At 46.5% G+C, this 17,750-nt stretch overlaps 1 protein-coding gene across 2 annotated transcripts in view; it reads right to left on the bottom strand.

The window, feature by feature from the left end:
- DIPK1A (divergent protein kinase domain 1A) overlaps window positions 1-16,365 on the bottom strand; it is a 46,053-nt gene extending 29,688 nt beyond the window's left edge. Inside the window, exon 1 of one of the 2 annotated variants that reach the window (XM_030573319.1) lies at window positions 16,247-16,365. In XM_030573319.1, the coding sequence (XP_030429179.1) occupies window positions 16,247-16,300 (54 nt within the window). In that variant the 5' untranslated portion in view covers window positions 16,301-16,365. The remainder of the gene's footprint in view (window positions 1-16,246) is intronic. The other variant, XM_030573320.1, reaches the window with a different exon arrangement.
- Between the last annotated feature and the right edge of the window lie 1,385 nt (window positions 16,366-17,750).

The following is a 17,750-nucleotide window of genomic DNA, read 5'->3' as shown; positions in this document are numbered from 1 at the left end:
ATATAGACTGAATGTTGCTTGAATGTGACCAAAATCCAGGACCATTCACTGCCATGCTTTGTGCTGCAATGATTCCAGACTACTTGCTATTGGCTTGGCACAGTAAAGTGTCCTACTGTGGAGGACGAAGTAAGGCAACCCTCTCCAGAAACCTTCTGCAAAGGCTTTCAGAGTACCTCCAGGACAGCTTCATGGAGCTGTTCCTGGAGGATTCCCACTCCATCCCCAGACATGTTAACTAGGTATTTGGAGCAATCAAATCTTTGAATTGCTCTGCTCCAGCTCTGGGCAAAAACCTACTGGTCTACACTTCAGCTCCAGGCTCCACTCAAAAGCCTAGACATTAGCAGACTTTTCCATAGCTGTACTGGTTGCAAATGCATCCTAACCCTTCAGGGCAAGTCAAACATTAAAACACAATTGCTTTTAAATTCTGTACTGTAGTTACAAATGTGCACTCACCAGAGGTGCCTTCTCCTGCTTCAGGGTCCAGGATCCTGCCTTGGGAGGGTATTGACTCCAGGGTGATGAAAAGGTCTTGGCTGCTGGGGAAAACAGATTCTCCTCCTCCACAAAATCCTCCTCCCTGTTGCGCGAGACTCCCCACCACCCTTGCAGGTGTACACAGCCAGTGGTAGGGTCCCCACCTAGAATGCCATGCAGCTGATCATAGAAGTGGCATGTATGGGGCTCTGACCCGCAGTGATTGTTTGATTCCTTTGTCTTTTGGCAGGCTTGCCTGAGCTCCTTAACTTTCACGCGGCACTGATGTGTGTCCTCTGTCCACCGTGCCCTGTGCAATTTTGGCATATATATTAGCATTTCTTCTTTTTGATCAGAGCTCAGCCTGCATAGATTCTTCTTCTCCCCATAAGCAATCAGATCCAGTGTCTCCCTTTCAGTCCATGCTGGAGCTTGTCTGCGATCCTGGGGGGACTGCATTGATCACCTGCGCTACACTAACAAACAGGAAATGAAATTCAAAGTTTCCTGGGGCTTTTCCTATGTACCTGGCTAGTGCATTGGAGTTGAAAGTGCTGTCCAGAGCGGTCACATTGGAACACTCTGGGATAGCTCCCAGAGGCCAATACCGTCCAATTGCACCTGCACTACCCCAAATTTGACCCAGTAAGGTCAATTTTAGCACTACTCCCCTCACCGGAGAGCAGTACAGAAGTCAATTTTAAGAGCCGTTTAGGTCAGCCCCATTCCATCGGTTTTGTAGACGCATTGCTTATAAAAATTGACCTAATGTGGTTAAATTCGACCTAACCTCGTAGTGTAGACCAGGGCTAAGGACAGATTCAGCACTCAACCCAAGGTTTAAGAATCTGGATTGCCTTCCAAAATCTGAGAGGGATGAGGCATGGAGCATGTTTTCAGAGGTCTTAAAAGAGCAACACTGATGCGGAAACCACCACCAAAACCCGAACCACCAAAAAAGAAAATCAATCTTCTGCTGGTGGCATCTGACTCAGATGATGAAAATGAACATGCATTGGTCCACACTGTTTTGAATCATTATCTAACAGAACCCGTCATCAGCATGGATGCATATCCTTTGGAATGGTGGCTGAAGCACGAAGGGACATATGAATCTTTAGCGCATCTGACACGTAAATATCTTGTGACTCTGGCTACAACAGTGCCATGCAAATATCTGTTCTCACTTTCAGGTGACATTGTAAACAAGAAGTGGGCAGCATTATCTCCTTTAAATGTAAACTAACTTGTTTGTCTGAAGTAGGACTGAGTGGACTTGTAGGCGCTAAAGTTTTACATTGTGTTATTTTTGAATGCAGTGTTTTTGTACATAATTCTACATTTGTAAGTTCAACTTTCATGATAAGATTGCACAACAGTACTTGAAATGGAGGAACTGAAACTTTTTTACAGTGCAAATATTTGTAATAAAAAATATAAAGTTCCCCCTACCTCCTTGTTCCTAGTCTCTTTGCTCAGCCAGTCCCAATTTCATCCTTTCCTGGCACCTTATCCAATCTGCCTGTCTCCTGTTGTCCCCCCGGCTCTCAGTCCTCCAATCCTCATCCAAGTTCAGTCTCTCTCTCCAACCAATGGCTCCTAGTCCCGTTCCCCTACCCATCACTTCCTTACACCAGCTCCCAATCCCAATCTTCTTGCCCAGCCAGTCCTAGACTCCTTCACTACTAATTCTCAATTTCCCCTTTCTTTCCCCCACCCCTCTCAGCTTCTAGTCCTCCCCACAACTCCCAGAGGCTTTGTCCTGATCAACTCCCATTGCCACCCCCAGTCTGGTTCTTGTCCCCTCTGCATTAGTATCAGATAGCTTCCTCCTCCAGATAGTCTTGGTGTCAGCAGGAAGGGACTGAGAGAACAGGAGACTCTCTCCCTTTTCTCAGTTCAGGTGCTTGGTCCCAGCCTATGGCAACCCATAGCTGCAGCTGAATGGATTAAAAAAAGTCTGCTGAGCTCCTGGCTTGAGCATACAGAGATTTTAGCTGCAGAGTTCTAGCAAGTTTCTAGGAGCACATGCAAACTGCAGTTTTTCAAATTAGGAAAAAATAACGTAAAATATTAGTGGACCTATTTTTCAATTTTCTTTAATAAGGATATGCACTAAGGACTGACTATTGCCTCTTATTTATGCCGAGAAGAAAATGCAGAGTGGAAGCATCAGATCTCAGTCTCAGTTCCCCTACAATCTGAAGAGATCATATTCAACATATCTTGAAATAGTTCCAGCTGCAGAGGGGTTCTTAGCACAAGATATAGGGGCTCAACATTACACATTTTACCTAATTACCCCAATTCCTTATGCATCTTTACTAGCTTTGGGCTGGATCCTGCAACTTCTTGGCAGGAAGTGGAGAGCCCAACAAGTTCAGTTGTGTAGTCACTCTCAATGCAGAATACATGTGCAAAACTAGTGTTACAACAGCAACATTCTCTCTACAAGACAAGAGTAGAGAGCAGATACTAAAAAAAAATTTATATGATTTCAACAAAGTTGGAGGGAAGGGTACTAACTACTGAATCAGCAGCAACATTTTCTATAGCAGCTGGGTTTTTCCTTGAAGGACTTCCATTCAGATGTTGATCAAGTCTTCCCCTGCTTAGCCTAAGCCCTGGTCGACACTACAGATTTATGTCAGTCTAACTACATCACCATACCCAAGTTATGCAGTTATATCGCCGTAACTCCCAGCATAGACAGTGCTATATTGACAAGACTACTTCTCCCACAGACATAGCTACCACTTCTCAGGGAGGTGGAGTACCTATGCTGATGGGAGAGCTTCTCCTATTGGCATAAGTAGTGCCTTCAAGAAATGGTACCGCTGCCTGCTGCAGTGCTGTAAGTGTAGACAAACCCTGAGAGTTTGAACAAAATTACAGCTCAAGGATGGCTACAAGCATACGCAGAACATTCACTCATAACCACAAAAGGTAGACCTACTCTCAGTCTAGGTGGGCATCTGACTGCTCCAAAAATAATTGCCAATTGACTGGATTCTGTGACTTCCAAAGACCTCTGACTTCAGCCAGCCCCGGCTGGGAGCTGCAGGGTCAGTCCCCTGCCGCTGCCAATAGGCAGACCTCCTGCAGGTCCTGGCCATCGCACGTGGCACCCCCACAGCTCATGGGTGGAACTTTCAGAGTTTGGAGCTGCCAGCAGAGGGGGACCCTGGAGCTCCCAGCCCACCCACAGCTTCCCAGGCTCCTCATTTTATCATGGATATTTTTTAGTAAAAGTCATAGACAGGTCACTGTCTTCCATTAATTTTTCATTATTGCCCATGACCTGCCCACAACTTTTACTAAAAAAATCTGTTACAAAATATTAGCCTTAATTATGGTGCATGGCTGCAAGTTTAGGCTGGAGATGAATCTGGGCAAATGCAGTGGCCAGGCTGTTCTGGCACTTGCTGACCACAATGCCTAGAAGACGTGCAATCATTTGGTGTGGGTTCTTCCTGTGCTTCTGCTAGCAGTCTTGCTCGCACATAGCACATTATGGGCAACTTACTCTGCCACCTTGCATTCCTCCCTCTCCAGCATCATCTTAGCTGCAGTCTGGAATTGCTGTTCCAGCTCCAGCATTTCCCTTTGAAGCTCAAAGAGCAGGTCAGACTTTTTGCCAAAGTCCCTATGCATCTCCATCAAAAGGTCCTCCTGTGTTCTCTGCCTTCTGCTTCTCTGGTTCTAGACTGTGGTTCTGATAGTCAGTGACCTTTTGAGTGTGTGGCTGGACTGCACCTATGCAGATGGGTTTTAAAGCAAAGAAACAGTATATAGCTTTACTGTGTAGGGTAAAAAAGGAAGAGAATCTCCCCTTTAGCTTTCTTTGTCACATCAAGATATTAATTGAGGGGAGTGAAGGCCTTAAGTGAAACTCTTCGCTTTGCAGCTGCTAAATTCCAGAGTTCCTGAAATGTCAGTTGGTATGTCCACTCAGCACAGCATGGAATGTAGACATTACTGGATGCCAGGTTCTGCGGGGGGAAGGAGATCATGGTTTCCTATGCCCAGCAAGAAACGCTGAGGCAGCATTACCTAAAACCTACCCCCTGGATGCCAGGGATAGTGAAGGTAATGGTTGTTCCCATACCCCAAAGGGAAGCTACAGATGGCATCTCTTAAAGGCCACCCTACATCACATCACATCCCCTTGTATAGATTACCTTTGTAGAACCAATAACAGGTCCCTTATGTCATATCCCCCCTAACCATAACAATGGTCAATCAAGTCCTCACCTGGCTGAAGTAATGCTGTTTCAGCATCTCCTCCCAGAGTCTTAGTCAAGGATGGAGTGACTGCAGCCCCTAGCATTGGTTCTGCCTCACCCAAGAACTCTGACCAGCAACAGGCCCAGCTCTGGGTCCTTCTCAGGATCCTCCATGGTCAGTCACTCATGAACTTCCCAAGAGGCTTTGAGTTGCCCAGGTATAGAGCTGCATGCTGGAAATCACCCAGTCAAACTGTAGTAGAGTGAGCTTGCCAGGGTTTCACTTAGTCATTTCCCAGCAGTAGAGTGTCTTCAGTGATTTAATAGCTGAGCTAGAACAAATGCTACAGGTGCAGAGGGCCACATAGAAGACAGGGTCCAAGTATCAAACTGAGTATTAATACAGGGTGGAAATAGTGTCCAATCAAGATGCAAGGGGAGGACAGACAACAATTAACCTGGGTGGGAGTTTCAGGAAGGCATGGGGGGACCGCCCGATACTTCAATGTACTGTAAGCAGAGTCCTAACTGTATTACTATGCCAACTTCAGCTGAACTCAAGCTTCAACCCATCCACCCCAATGGGCCACCAGCACCTACCTCAAGCTTAATGCACCACTTGATTTTAGCTAGAGAAGTTTGTGTGCAGACCTGAATCAGGTAAGGGACAACATTGAAAGTATTCCTCAAAAACAACAACAATGCAGTGAAGACAAGCCCCTTGTTTTGTTTTAAATTAGAACTCAGCAATATTAATGTAAGTCAACTAGGTATCTACATACAATTGAAATGTAATGTGTACTGATGTCAATAAACTAATCAGCTGAGTAACTGCTCACCAGTGTAAAGCTATCTATACACTGTGAGCTCCTTCACGGTATAGTCCAGGGCAATTCTGTTCAGTACCTGTGTCATAAACAGATAGCTAAGGGTTAATGTCTCTTTCACCTGGAAAGGAGTAACCTGAAACACCTGACCAGAGGACCAATCAGGAAACAAGACTTTTTCAAATCTGGGTGGAGGGAAGTTTGTGTGGGAGTCCTTTGTTCTGGTCTTGTGCCTGTCTCTCTCTCGGCTATGAGAGGATTTCTGTCTCTTGCTTTCTAATCTTCTGTTTCCAAGTTGTAAGTACAAATATAGTAAGGTTTATATTGTTTTCTTTTGTATTTACATGTGTGTAGTTGCTGGAATGTGTTAAATTGTATTCTTTTGAATAAGGCTGTTTATTCATATTTCTTTTAAGCAATTGACCCTGTATTTGTCACCTTAATACAGAGAGACCATTTTTATGTATTTTTCTTTCTTTTAAGACCTGTTGGAGTTTTTCTTTAGTGGGGAACTCCAGGGAATTGAGTCTGTGCTCACCAGGGAATTGGTGGGAGGAAGAAGTCAGGGGGAAATGTGTGTGTTAGATTTACTAGCCTGACTTTGCATTCTCTCTGGGTGAAGAGGGAAGTACTTCTGTTTCCAGGACTGGAAATAGGGAGGGTGGAATTCCTCTGTTTAGATTCACGGAGCTTGCTTCTGTGCATCTCTCCAGGAACCCAGGGAGGGAACACCTGGAGGGGGGGAAGGGAAATGGTTTATTCCCCTTTGTTGTGAGAATCAAGGAATTTGGGTCTTGGGGTCCCCAGGGAAGGTTTTTGGGGGGACCAGAGTGCCCCAAAACACTATTTTTTTGGGTGGTGGCAGCTTTACCAGGTCCAAGCTGGTAACTAAGCTTGGAGATTTTCATGCTAACCCCTATATTTTGGACGCTAAGGTCCAAATCTGGGAATAGGTTATGACAACCTGGGATTGGGGTTCTACAGAATACACAATAGCACTATATCAGTAGTAAATATCAGCCTAAGACTGGATTTCAGTTACTCCCTTTAAACTCTATTGCCCAGAAAAAAAAAATCCAACTTATTTCTAAACGCCACCACCTCCAAACACACATACCGCAACAGAAAAAGCCCGGTTAGTAGGAGCTGTTCAGCATGCACTTTGGACTTAATTCCACTCTCACTTTAGTTTTGCAGTTCATCTTTAACTTAGTCCTTTAGACATATTTTTCATTTTAGGAAGACTGATTTTAACAGACTGAATATTCTTCATGGCAGGGCATTTGTATGAAAGAGTTGTTCCCACAACTCTGGGATCAATATGGCTTGCAAACTTTGTTTTGGACAAGCAACTTTAGGCAGGATGCCACAGTAATTTACAGCAATTAAACAAAAGAGGTGAAGGATTCTCTTGGGAAGGACTGCAGTTGCAGAGCAGCAAGTCTGCAGATAACAGGACACTGGGGGCAGTGTTTGGCTAGAAAGAAAGATACTCTGTTCTACTGCAGGAAGACCCTTTCTTTCCTTGGATTTTTTAATGAGTGCATCTTTTGCTGCTTTGCAACTAATTTAGTTACCCTGCTCTTGATGTAATCTTCAATAATACCTACAGGAAAAAGTGGCTAAGAATGATTTCATCAGATCCTTAGAACCTAAGGCAATCCTAAAAACTGCCTTCTTGCAGCCGGTTACAGGTTTCTTCCCTGCAAAACTCCCCTCGACAAAGAAGTTATAATTCAGAAGCACAATATAGATTTATTGACAGTTCTTGTAAAGCATATTTAACATGCTTTCCTCAGTTTTCTTCCCCCCACACAAACTATGGAAGTAAGATTGGCACAACTGACCAGAAATTACAGCAAGTGAAAGCTAATGCAAATAGTGTGAAGAAAACCTCTTTGCCTTAAGTTTTATTAGAAAAGTATCCTGGTAAACAGCTACAGGATTTTCTTTTTTGTTTTGTTTGCTTAAAGGTTTTAACATAATGGCTGATCAACTGTAGAACAGAAACAGAACTATGCCAAAACATAATTTTAGAAAATCTGGTAGTGACCAAGGGAAAAAGAAGAATGTAGGTTTTATGGAAAGTTTGTTTTAATATATTCACTGTGTAGATAATTATTCATACAGATATTGCCATATGTCCATATGAAATCTAGTATAGGAAACTATGAACAATCATTATATGATTAGGACTCTGGGAGGACAAGAATTTTGAGATGAGCCAGAAAGGAAGAAAATAATTCAGAACCAGCAAATACTGTTTCTTTCTTCCACCCTACATTCTCACCAATACTCTTGGTCTTGGACATGAGCCAGGGAACACAGGCATGAAGGAAGAAGCTTGACAAACCTAAAAAAGCATAGACACAGTCAAACATCTTGCCATCACTTTTACAAAAATGTGTGCTGCATGGTAATTATACTGTCATCCCCTGGGATGCAGATCTGGTAAAACCACTTCTGGCAAAATTCAAAGCTGGATGCATTCTAGAGGACGGGGAGAAGGGATAAGTTCAGTGGTTTGAGCATTTGCCTGCTAAACCCAGGGTTTTGAGTTCAATGCTGGAGGGGGCCCATTTAGGGATCAAGGCAAAAATCTGTCTGGGGATTGGTCCTGCTTTGAGCAGGGGGTCGGACTAGATGACCTCCTGAGGTCCCTCCCAACCCTGATATTCTATGACATGGGTAATAGCAAACTGAAAGATATCAGGAAGAATTATTAGCCAGTTTTTCTGTAACTACTTTATATTCTTCTGCTATAAGAAGGTTTTAAGTAACATGTATCCCTTTGGTTAATTCTACAAAAAAAAAAAAAAGTGTTTTACCACTGTCCTATATAATCATGTTTAAATAAACTACATAGAACACAGGTTCCAGTTCTGTACTGCAGGTTCCTGGTAATGTTTATTATGCTTCCAGTTCATTAATATTGTCATTTGACCACATTATGAATTTCCTTTTGTTATCTGCTCATTTCTATTTTAAAGGATTTATAAAGACACAGTATGTTTCAGCCAGGTTGGTGTGAACACATAACATTTGGGGTTTGTGAATAATGGAGAACTTCAGTTGCAAAGGCATGGATGCATTCACATTTTCTCTAAAAGTCGTGAACATATACATTATGATGATGAATGTCTTGAATTATTTATATTTTAAATAAATCACCAATTTGAGGAACAAGTGTGCAATGGACATTTACTATAGTAAAAAAAGATAAGATAGAAAAACAGGATGTCCTCTCATAAGTAAAGAACATGAGAAATAAGATTAAAAACTGAGGGAAATCAGATGACAGTAATTTTCTGCTACCAGATCTTTAAAGACAACATGCAAAATTTTGCCTCACAATATTATTTAAGCCAGTAGGACTTCACATGTTATGACCGAAAAAATTAAGCACAGTATCTCTCTTGGTAGCTCAAATTTCCAATCATGAAAAGCTCTTCTCTACACTACTGTTGCTATACATGAACCTACTAGTTTGTCAATCTCTTCAGCCTCACAATACAGTTATTCTAGTTAAAAGATTTGCAGGTAAACTGGCTGCTCTTAGGAAGAACCTAGATCAGCATTCCCCCAAACTTTTAAAAGCTAAGCCCCCTTCCCTTCAAAATAAAGGGAATCAGACACACCCAGGTGTGTTTGATGAGCAGTGAAATTGTTAGCAGTGTTAACATTTAAATTATTTACTGAGTTAGCATCCATTGAAATGAATGGGGTACTTCATATTTCAGAGCCATTGTTTCAGACTTCCTTCACACTCAGGCAGACGTTGCTTCATCAGATACTTGTTCTGTGTGTTACACACAGGTCAAGTATCAGAGGGGTAGCCATGTTAGTCTGGATCTGTAAAAGCAGTAAAGAGTCCTGTGGCACCTTATAGACTAACAGACGTATTGGAGCATGAGCTTTTGTGGGTGAATACCCACTTCATCAGATGCATGGTCAAGTTTTTCCTTACAACCATAATAAGTAGAGACTTGGTTTCTTTAAAAGGCTAAGAGGCTTGAAATCTGTGGCTCTAAAAAACAGATCTGCCAGTGCCATTCTGGCTAGTTATTTGTGCCTCCCCAGGGGAAATATACCCACACTTCGGGATATACTGCTTTTGACTGTTAGTAAGGAAGATTTAATTAAAAAGCAGCAAGACAGATTCTCTTCTGAAGCCATGTTCCAAGAAGGGGAGCATCAAACAAGACAGTTCTGGGTCCCAGATTCTGAGGGCTGGTCTGTACTGTCCCAACACCAGTGTAAATTATTGCAGCCCAGGGCTGCTCTATATTCCCTAAAAGAATAAATGCTAGTAGAGAAACACTACAGAGAAAACACTTGATTCTCCTAGTATCTATGCCAGGCAGGTGCGGCAAGTTGTATGGGCCCGTGGTGTCTGGGCTCCAGCAAATTCACAGCCCGGGTGGCCTGGCTCCACCAGTGTTCAGGGCCCGATCTCTCCCCCGGCCCCACCTGCTGCCCCCGCACACCTCCCCCGGAGCATCCCCCAGCCCCGCCTGCCCTCTCCCCACCAAGCATCCCTGCTTGCCCTGGGCAGCAGGTGACTGTCCCCTGCAGCTCTGTGCTGTGCTTCCTCACCGGCCGCAGCCGGCTACAAGGGAGTGGTATTGAAGGCAGCCTGAGGTGGCTGCTGCGCCTGAAGAGGGAGGAGGAGAGGAGGCACATGGCAGCACCCTCTCTCCTCCCCCCCCCCCCGGCAGGCAACTGAGGCCATGGCTACACTCACACTTTACAGCGCTGCAACTTTCGCGCTCAGGGGTGTGAAAAAACACCACCGAGAGCTGCAAGATACAGCGCTGTAAAGAGTCAGTGCCATCAGGGCACTGCATGTAAACCACATCCCCGTAAGGGATGTGGTTTACATGCAGCGCTGGGAGCGCTCTCTCCCAGGGCTGCCGCTCCGACTACACTCACACTTCAAAGCGCTGCTGCGGCAGCGCTTTGAAATTCCAAATGTAGCCATACCCTGAGTCAACTCCAAGGGCGAGGTGGGCTTATCCTGACAGGACCTCCTGAGCAACAGCTGGGGGTGGGGCTTGAGTGAGTGTCAGGTAGGACCCCCCTCCCCCTCCAAAGCTCACTGCTGCTTGCAGAGAGAGGGCTGGGGTGAGTCCCCCTCTCTGGCCCCCAGCCCCAGGGCAGCCTACCTACTGCACCCCAAACTCCTCATCCCCGGCCCAGCCCCATGCCTGCACCGCACCCTCTGTCCCAGCCTAGAGCCCACACCCAACCCCCTCCCAGAGCCCACACCCAGCACCCCAAACCTCCTCCCACACCCCAAACCCATCCCAGCCCAGAGCTCGCACCCAAACTCTCTCAGAGCCTGCACCCCTCCCACACCCAAACTCCCTCCCAGAGTTTTAGGTGGGAGTGGGGGAGGACTTGGACCCATTCTGGGCACTACCAAAAATTATACAAACCTGCTGCCCCTGATGCCAGGGTTGGGAGGGGCCTTCTGATGACTTTACAGCAGCTCAGAGATCAAACCACTCCATCCTCCCTGGCCAGGGTATTATCCATCAGCCCACTATAACCAGATTTCAGCCCCTTTGTACAGCCTGAGGCACACAACATGGCCAGATAAGAGTAGAAAATTTGGCCCAATGTCTATCTGGTTTACACATTAAACAAGTGTTTAGATTTGCATCCTCACTTTTAACCAACCTTTGGGCCACTGAACTAGGCAATAGCTTTCCCTCTTTACAATAGTATTCCCTTTCTGTCCTGCACTGTTGTGTAGTATTGCTATGTGTTGTTTAGAGTCTTCCAATCGCCATCCCAGACATAACTACATTTCAATAATGGGTTAAATGAACCCTTTATATAAAGTCTGGTGAGCCCTTTGGGATCTTTAGAAGGAAGAGCTATATAATGTGGGAATATCACCACATAACAAGAAGTAAAGCCAACATATTGACAGCCTCCTGCCAATTCTACACATGTATCAAGTGGCAGAAGGCACATATCATAACATAGCAAAATAAACTCACACTCAAAGACCATCTCATTAACCCTCTCAAAACAGAGCCATAAAACAGTCTTTTAGAGGCATCAGCCCAAAGTCACAATGGCTACTACTTTTCCTTCTTCCCCCCCCCCACCCCCCCAATAGATATAATAGGAAACTAAAAGGAAAAATAATTGTTCCAGGGATCCCAATGAGAAGTTCTATCACATTCTGACTCACGTTTTCTGTATATTTCAAAATTGTGTCTCTGCAAAAAGTGGTTTCAAAAGCCAGGTTTTCCCATCCCAAGCCCAGTGAGGGGTGAGTGGAGGTAAAATGGTGAGATTTGATGGTGGTTAGATTGAGTCATATTAGGGTAGAGGAGGCAACTAGATTAGAGGATTCTAGCTAGGAAGCCTGTACAAGTGTCTCATTTAATTTTTAAAATGTATTTTATAGCACGTACTTTAACTAAATAAAATGGGAAGGGTTATCCTTAAACTATTTAAACGCAAATGTTAAACAATATTGCATAACAAACAACAGCTTCATTACAGAAGTCAATACTATCCCCTCCACTCCAAATACCCCCATAAAGGTCTAGTGTGACGTTATTGACATAATCTGTAACTAGAATAGATGACTGTTGTGACCACTGTTATATATTTGCAGCAAATATTGTAAAAAAGGTTGTCATGAAAGGGGTCTCTGGAGCGGTTATGGTTTGTTGGTTATGATTATGCTGTCTATATGGATGTACCTTTTTTGTAGTTGAACTTATGAATATTGGTTCTATACTGTCTGTATTTCAAAAACTTATGCTATGCTTCTGGGTGACACCCTAGACAAATTGGTGTCAGCTCTGTCTAGCCTGCTTGATGGCCCATTAAGGACCATAAGCTATACAACAGACCCTTTGAGAGAAGGCTGACACACCTTGTGACTCAACAAGGGGCATGCCTATGGATAGAACTCCAAGATTTTTCCATGCCATGTGATTAACAGCTTCTCTTTGGGACAAAGAAAGCAGAGTCCACATGGCAAGAGACTAAAAAGCTGCTGCAGCTCCTCCATCTTGTCTTCAGTCCTGCTTCTTACCTCTGGAGGGACTTTGCTACAAACAGAAGCTCTACACAAAGGACTGATCACCCATGCCAGCTGAGGATGTACTCCAGAGACTGAACCTGAAGTTTATTCCATCATTGCTATTAGCCTGAACCAAGAACTTTGCCATTACTGTAAGTAATTGATTCCATTTAACCAATTCTAGCTCTCATCTATAGTTTTTTCCTTTTATGAATAAACCTTTAGACTTTAGACTCTAAAGGATTGGCAACAGCATGATTTGTGGGCAAGATCTGATTTGTATACTGATGTGGGTCTGAGGCTTGGTTTTTGGGATCAGGAGACCCTTTTTTCTTTTACTGGGGCATTGGTTTTCATAATCATTTGTCCCTATAACAAATGGCACTGGTGGTGATACTGGGAAACTGGAGTGTCTAAGGGAATTGCTTGTGTGACTTGTGATTAGCCAGTGGGGTAAAACCAAAGTCCTCTCTGCCTGTCTGATTTGGTTTGCTTTAGAGGTGGAAAACCCCCAACCTTGGGCTGTAACCACCCTGCTTTAAGCAATTTGTTCTGAACTGGCACTCTCAATTGGGCCTCACCAAAACCAGCATTGTTACACCCCTCCACTCCAAACACCCCCTATAAAGGTCTACAGAAAGGCAATTCAAATGACTAGAGATCTGAAAATACTTTAGTACAAAGAGATGAAAAAGATAGTTTAGGGTTACTAGGTTTAAGAATGAGGAAAGAGGTGACATAGTAATTGAATAATAGTACAGAGAAGATTAGACAAGTGCTCTATTTACTCTCTCTCAAAACAGAAAAAGCAATAGACACTCACTCAAATGAAAATGCAAATATGAAGCAAATAAAAGGAATTTCCTCCCCATATGCCTGAAGACATTCCTAGACTGAGCTCATAGTTAGTCTGTGGATTTCAATATGAGGCCATGTCTACATCTAAAATTTTGCAGCGCTGGTTGTTACAGCTTTAGTACAGCTGTATAGGGCCAGCGCTGCAGAGTGGCCACACTTACAGCAACCAGCGCTGCAAGTGGTGTTAGATGTGGCCACACTGCAGCGCTGTTGGGCGGCTTCAAGGGGGGTTCCGGGAACGCGAGAGCAAACCGGGAAAGGAGACCAGCTTCGCCGCGGTTTGCTCTCGCGTTCCCGGAGCCACCCAGCAAACCGCAGGGAAGGAGACCTGCTTGCTCGGGGTTCCGGGAACGCGAGAGCAAACCAGGAAAGGAGACCAGCTTCGCCGCGGTTTGCTCTCGCGTTCCCGAAGCCACCCAGCAAACCGCAGGGAAGGAGACCTGCTTGCTCAGGGTTCCGGCAACGAGAGAGCAAACCGGGAAAGGAGACCAGCTTCGCCGCGGTTTGCTCTCGCGTTCCCGGAGCCACCCAGCAAACCGCAGGGAAGGAGACCTGCTTGCTCGGGGTTCCGGGAACGAGAGAGCAAACCGGGAAAGGAGACCAGCTTCGCCGCGGTTTGCTCTCGCGTTCCCCGAACCACCCTGCAAACCGCAGGGAAGGAGACCTGCTTGCTCGGGGTTCCGGGAATGAGAGAGCAAACCGGGAAAGGAGACCAGCTTGATTACCAGAGGCTTCCTCCTTCCACGGAGGTCAAGAAAAGCGCTGGTAAGTGTCTACATTGGATTACCAGCGCTGGATCACCAGCGCTGGATCCTCTACACCCGAGACAAAACGGGAGTACGGCCAGCGCTGCAAACAGGGAGTTGCAGCGCTGGTGGTGCCCTGCAGATGTGTACACCTTCAAAGTTGCAGCGCTGTAACTCCCTCACCAGCGCTGCAACTTTCTGATGTAGACAAGCCCTGAGACTCCATATCACAAAGTATTCTTAAGACAAAGAGCATTTTCTACCAGAAGATCTTGAGTTACTTTACAAAGATTGTTATTATTACCTAATATTACAGATGGGGTAAGTGTATGCACAGACAATTTATGTAATATATATTCATAGCATATATTTATACTGCCTACACTACATACGGAGGTACACACACACACAATGACATGCATGTGCACACAGGCAGGGTGAAGCATCTGTTGCACATAAAAGATACAGTTCTTCCCAACAACAAAATACAGATCCCTTTCAAATGGTTTGCTTTTAGGGCAGATGTGTCAAAAATGAACCATCTTGCTGCCCATATAAAGAATTACATTCAGTCTAAACGGTTATTGAATCCTGTCATTTTCTTCTCAATGGAATGGATGTCTGTAGAGTTTTAAAATATATAACATGAAAACAGTGCTGGCAGAAAGCCACTGGTAATATGACAGGTGCAGCTAGCCATCTGAACAGCAGCTTGGAACTTGTTGCACACATTAGTCCACATACCAGCCTCTCTCTGGTTTCTGATAATCCCTGTAAACATAACATAAGACTAGCCGTACTGGGTCAGACCAAAGGTCCATCTAGCCCAGTATCCTGTCTGCCAACAGTGGCCATTGCCAGGTACTCCAGAGGGAGTGAACCTAACAGGTAATGATCAAGTTCTCTTGCCTGCCATCCATCTCCACCCTCTGACAAACAGACACAGTCTAGGGACACCATTCCTTACCCATCCTGGCTAATAGCCATTAATAGACTTAACCTCCATGAATTTATCCAGTTCTCTTTTAAACCCTTTTATAATCCTAGCCTTCACAACCTCTTCAGGCAAGAAGATCCACAGGTTGAGTGTGTGCTGTGTGAAGAACTTCCTTCTATTTGTTTTAAACCTGCTGCCCGTTAATATAAGAACTAGAGGCCACCAAATGAAATTAAGGGAACGAGTAAATAACTTTTCCTTACTTTTGCCACATCCCTCCTTCATCTCCTCTTTTCCAAGCTGAAAAGTCCTAGCCTCTTTAATCCATCCTCATATGGGACCAGTTCCAAACCCCAAAATCATTTTAATTGCCCTTCTCTGAACCTTTTATGTCAGAGATGACTTTACACACTACATGATCATCAACACTGCAATGCTGAAGAGAGTTGGTTAAGGTGAGTGATAGAGTTGATGAGAGACCTAGGACAGTGTGTTAGGAGGCCTGATGAAGAACCAGTGAGCCCAGCCATCAACATACACTAACCTTAACAGTCAATACAGAGAGAGAGGAAGTGAGAGAGCGGGAGCGCATGGTGTGGCATTATACACCTGCATTAACCCGTGACATGCACATGACACTGGTGCTGATACTTCAGCTTAGCGGCTGGCGTTTTCGATCTTACCAATGAAATCGGGCTACAAGGTCCAGTGCCCCTGCGACACTGCCGGTCTCACAGCCCTGGGATGTCTAACCTGCCACGCGGCCGAGGCTGCTCCGCACCCCACTCCTGGAAGCTGCCCAAGCCCCGCGGCCAGCTGGAGCGCGCACAGCTGAGGGCAGCGGGCTGGTGCCGGCCCGCGCCGCCTGACACGCGGGGATAGCTGCGCCCACGCCCGGCCGGGGAATGCCCACACCTCTGTGCCGCGCACAGACGGCAAAGCCAAGAGGGGCCGCGACGGCAGCGCCCCTGCACGACGGGCAGAGGGGAGCCGGGCTGGACTCACCAGAGCTTCGGGGGGCTTGGCACGTCCCTCCCCGCCGGCTCGGTCCAGGTGCCCGCCCCGTACAGCGCCCCGGCCCCGACCCAGCGCCGGGGGGCGGCACGCTGCCGGCCTACCTGAGCGTAGTAGCGTTTCCTGAGCCAGGCCCCCGGGAAGAGCCTCCTCGCCATGGCAATGGCACATCCCCGCAGCGGGCTGCGCTCAGAGGCGGAGCGGAGGCAGCGCTTCCCCGCCCGGCCGCCCAGCCCCCTCCGCTCGCACCGCGGCGCCGGGAGAACGGGCTGGGGCGGGGGCCGCTGCGGCCCGCAGCGCAGGAGAAGCAGGTAGCGGCTCCGGCCTCGCTGCCCCTCGGCGCTGGCGGCGGCAGCAGCAACTGGCAGGGCAGCGCGGAGTCTTAAAGGGCGGCCGGCCAGTGTCTCTGCCGACGCAGACCGCCCGCGCCGCCTCCTCGGCTTAAAGGGGAAGTTGGCCGCCCCAATGCTAAGGGGCCGGGCTTGCTCCCCACCCCGCAGCCTAGTGGCGAGCACCCTCCCAGTACGTGGGGCAGCGACTGCAATAGTGGGTAGGACACCCCCTCAGTCACGAGCCCAGATCCACGCCCCCCTCCCCCGAAGGCCCTGGGCCAATGCCGTGGAGCTAGGGTGCCCTTCTCCGTAGTTCTAGGCCTTTGGGGGGGAGTAGCACCCAGATCTGGAGTTAAGCTGCTGGGCACTAGGCACTGTCCCAGTGTGGTTAATTTTCCCCTAATCTCTCCTTTCCCTTCTCTCCACCCATGTGGTCAGACAGCAGCAGCAGGTCTAGTCCCATCTAGTGCTGGTCAAATAAGGGAGGAAGTTATTACTAATGTGTCAGATTGGTTAAAGATATTCACAAAATAATATCCCAGTAGTACAGAGGCATTTGAATAATGAAAATCTTTATTGAATAGTTGATGGGGAAGAACTGAAATACATTATTCATGCTGATTATTCCAACAACGCTATTCCTATCTGCCTCACTATGGGATTTCTAATACATCTGTCCCAGTAGTACCTAGGCAGTCGTGTTCAAATTTTCTGCTGCACTTGCAAACTGGGCCTTTGCCTCACCATCCATAAATTCTGAGTATCTTGCAGGCCAGCTCTGGCAATAGCTCTCTAGTGGGTCACCTCCCACATTCAGTATAACTACAGCACCCTCATGTAGGGTTACTAACTTGGTAATATTTAAAAACCAGACACTAGCAGAAGTGCTAGAACCTCCCCTGCCTCATCTCTTCCCCCCCACACTCCTGCCCTGCTCCCATCCCCTCTTCTTCCCCCATGCCCCAAGTTCCTCACTGCTTTTCCTCCTCCCACCCAGCTCAGGAGGGACTTACCTGCAGAGCTGGGGCTGGGAGCTGCAGCTGCCTGATGAAGACAGTCGGCTCTGTCTGAGTAGGGGCTGGAGTGGGTGATGACCCGGCACCTCCTCTGCTCACCGTAACTGGACTTAGGGTGTCTGGTCAGTAGATTTGACTGGACACCATCAGGTTCCCTTTTCAACCAGACTTTCCGGTCAAAAACCAGACATCTGGCCACCCTACTCTCATGGCCAAGATGGAGTCCACTCTACAGGGCAGCTCTGGCCAAGAAAAGGCAC

Source organism: Gopherus evgoodei, chromosome 8 (genome assembly GCF_007399415.2).
Source record: "Gopherus evgoodei ecotype Sinaloan lineage chromosome 8, rGopEvg1_v1.p, whole genome shotgun sequence".
NCBI lineage: Eukaryota > Metazoa > Chordata > Testudines > Testudinidae > Gopherus > Gopherus evgoodei.
This window is presented reverse-complemented; position numbering and strand designations above follow the sequence as displayed.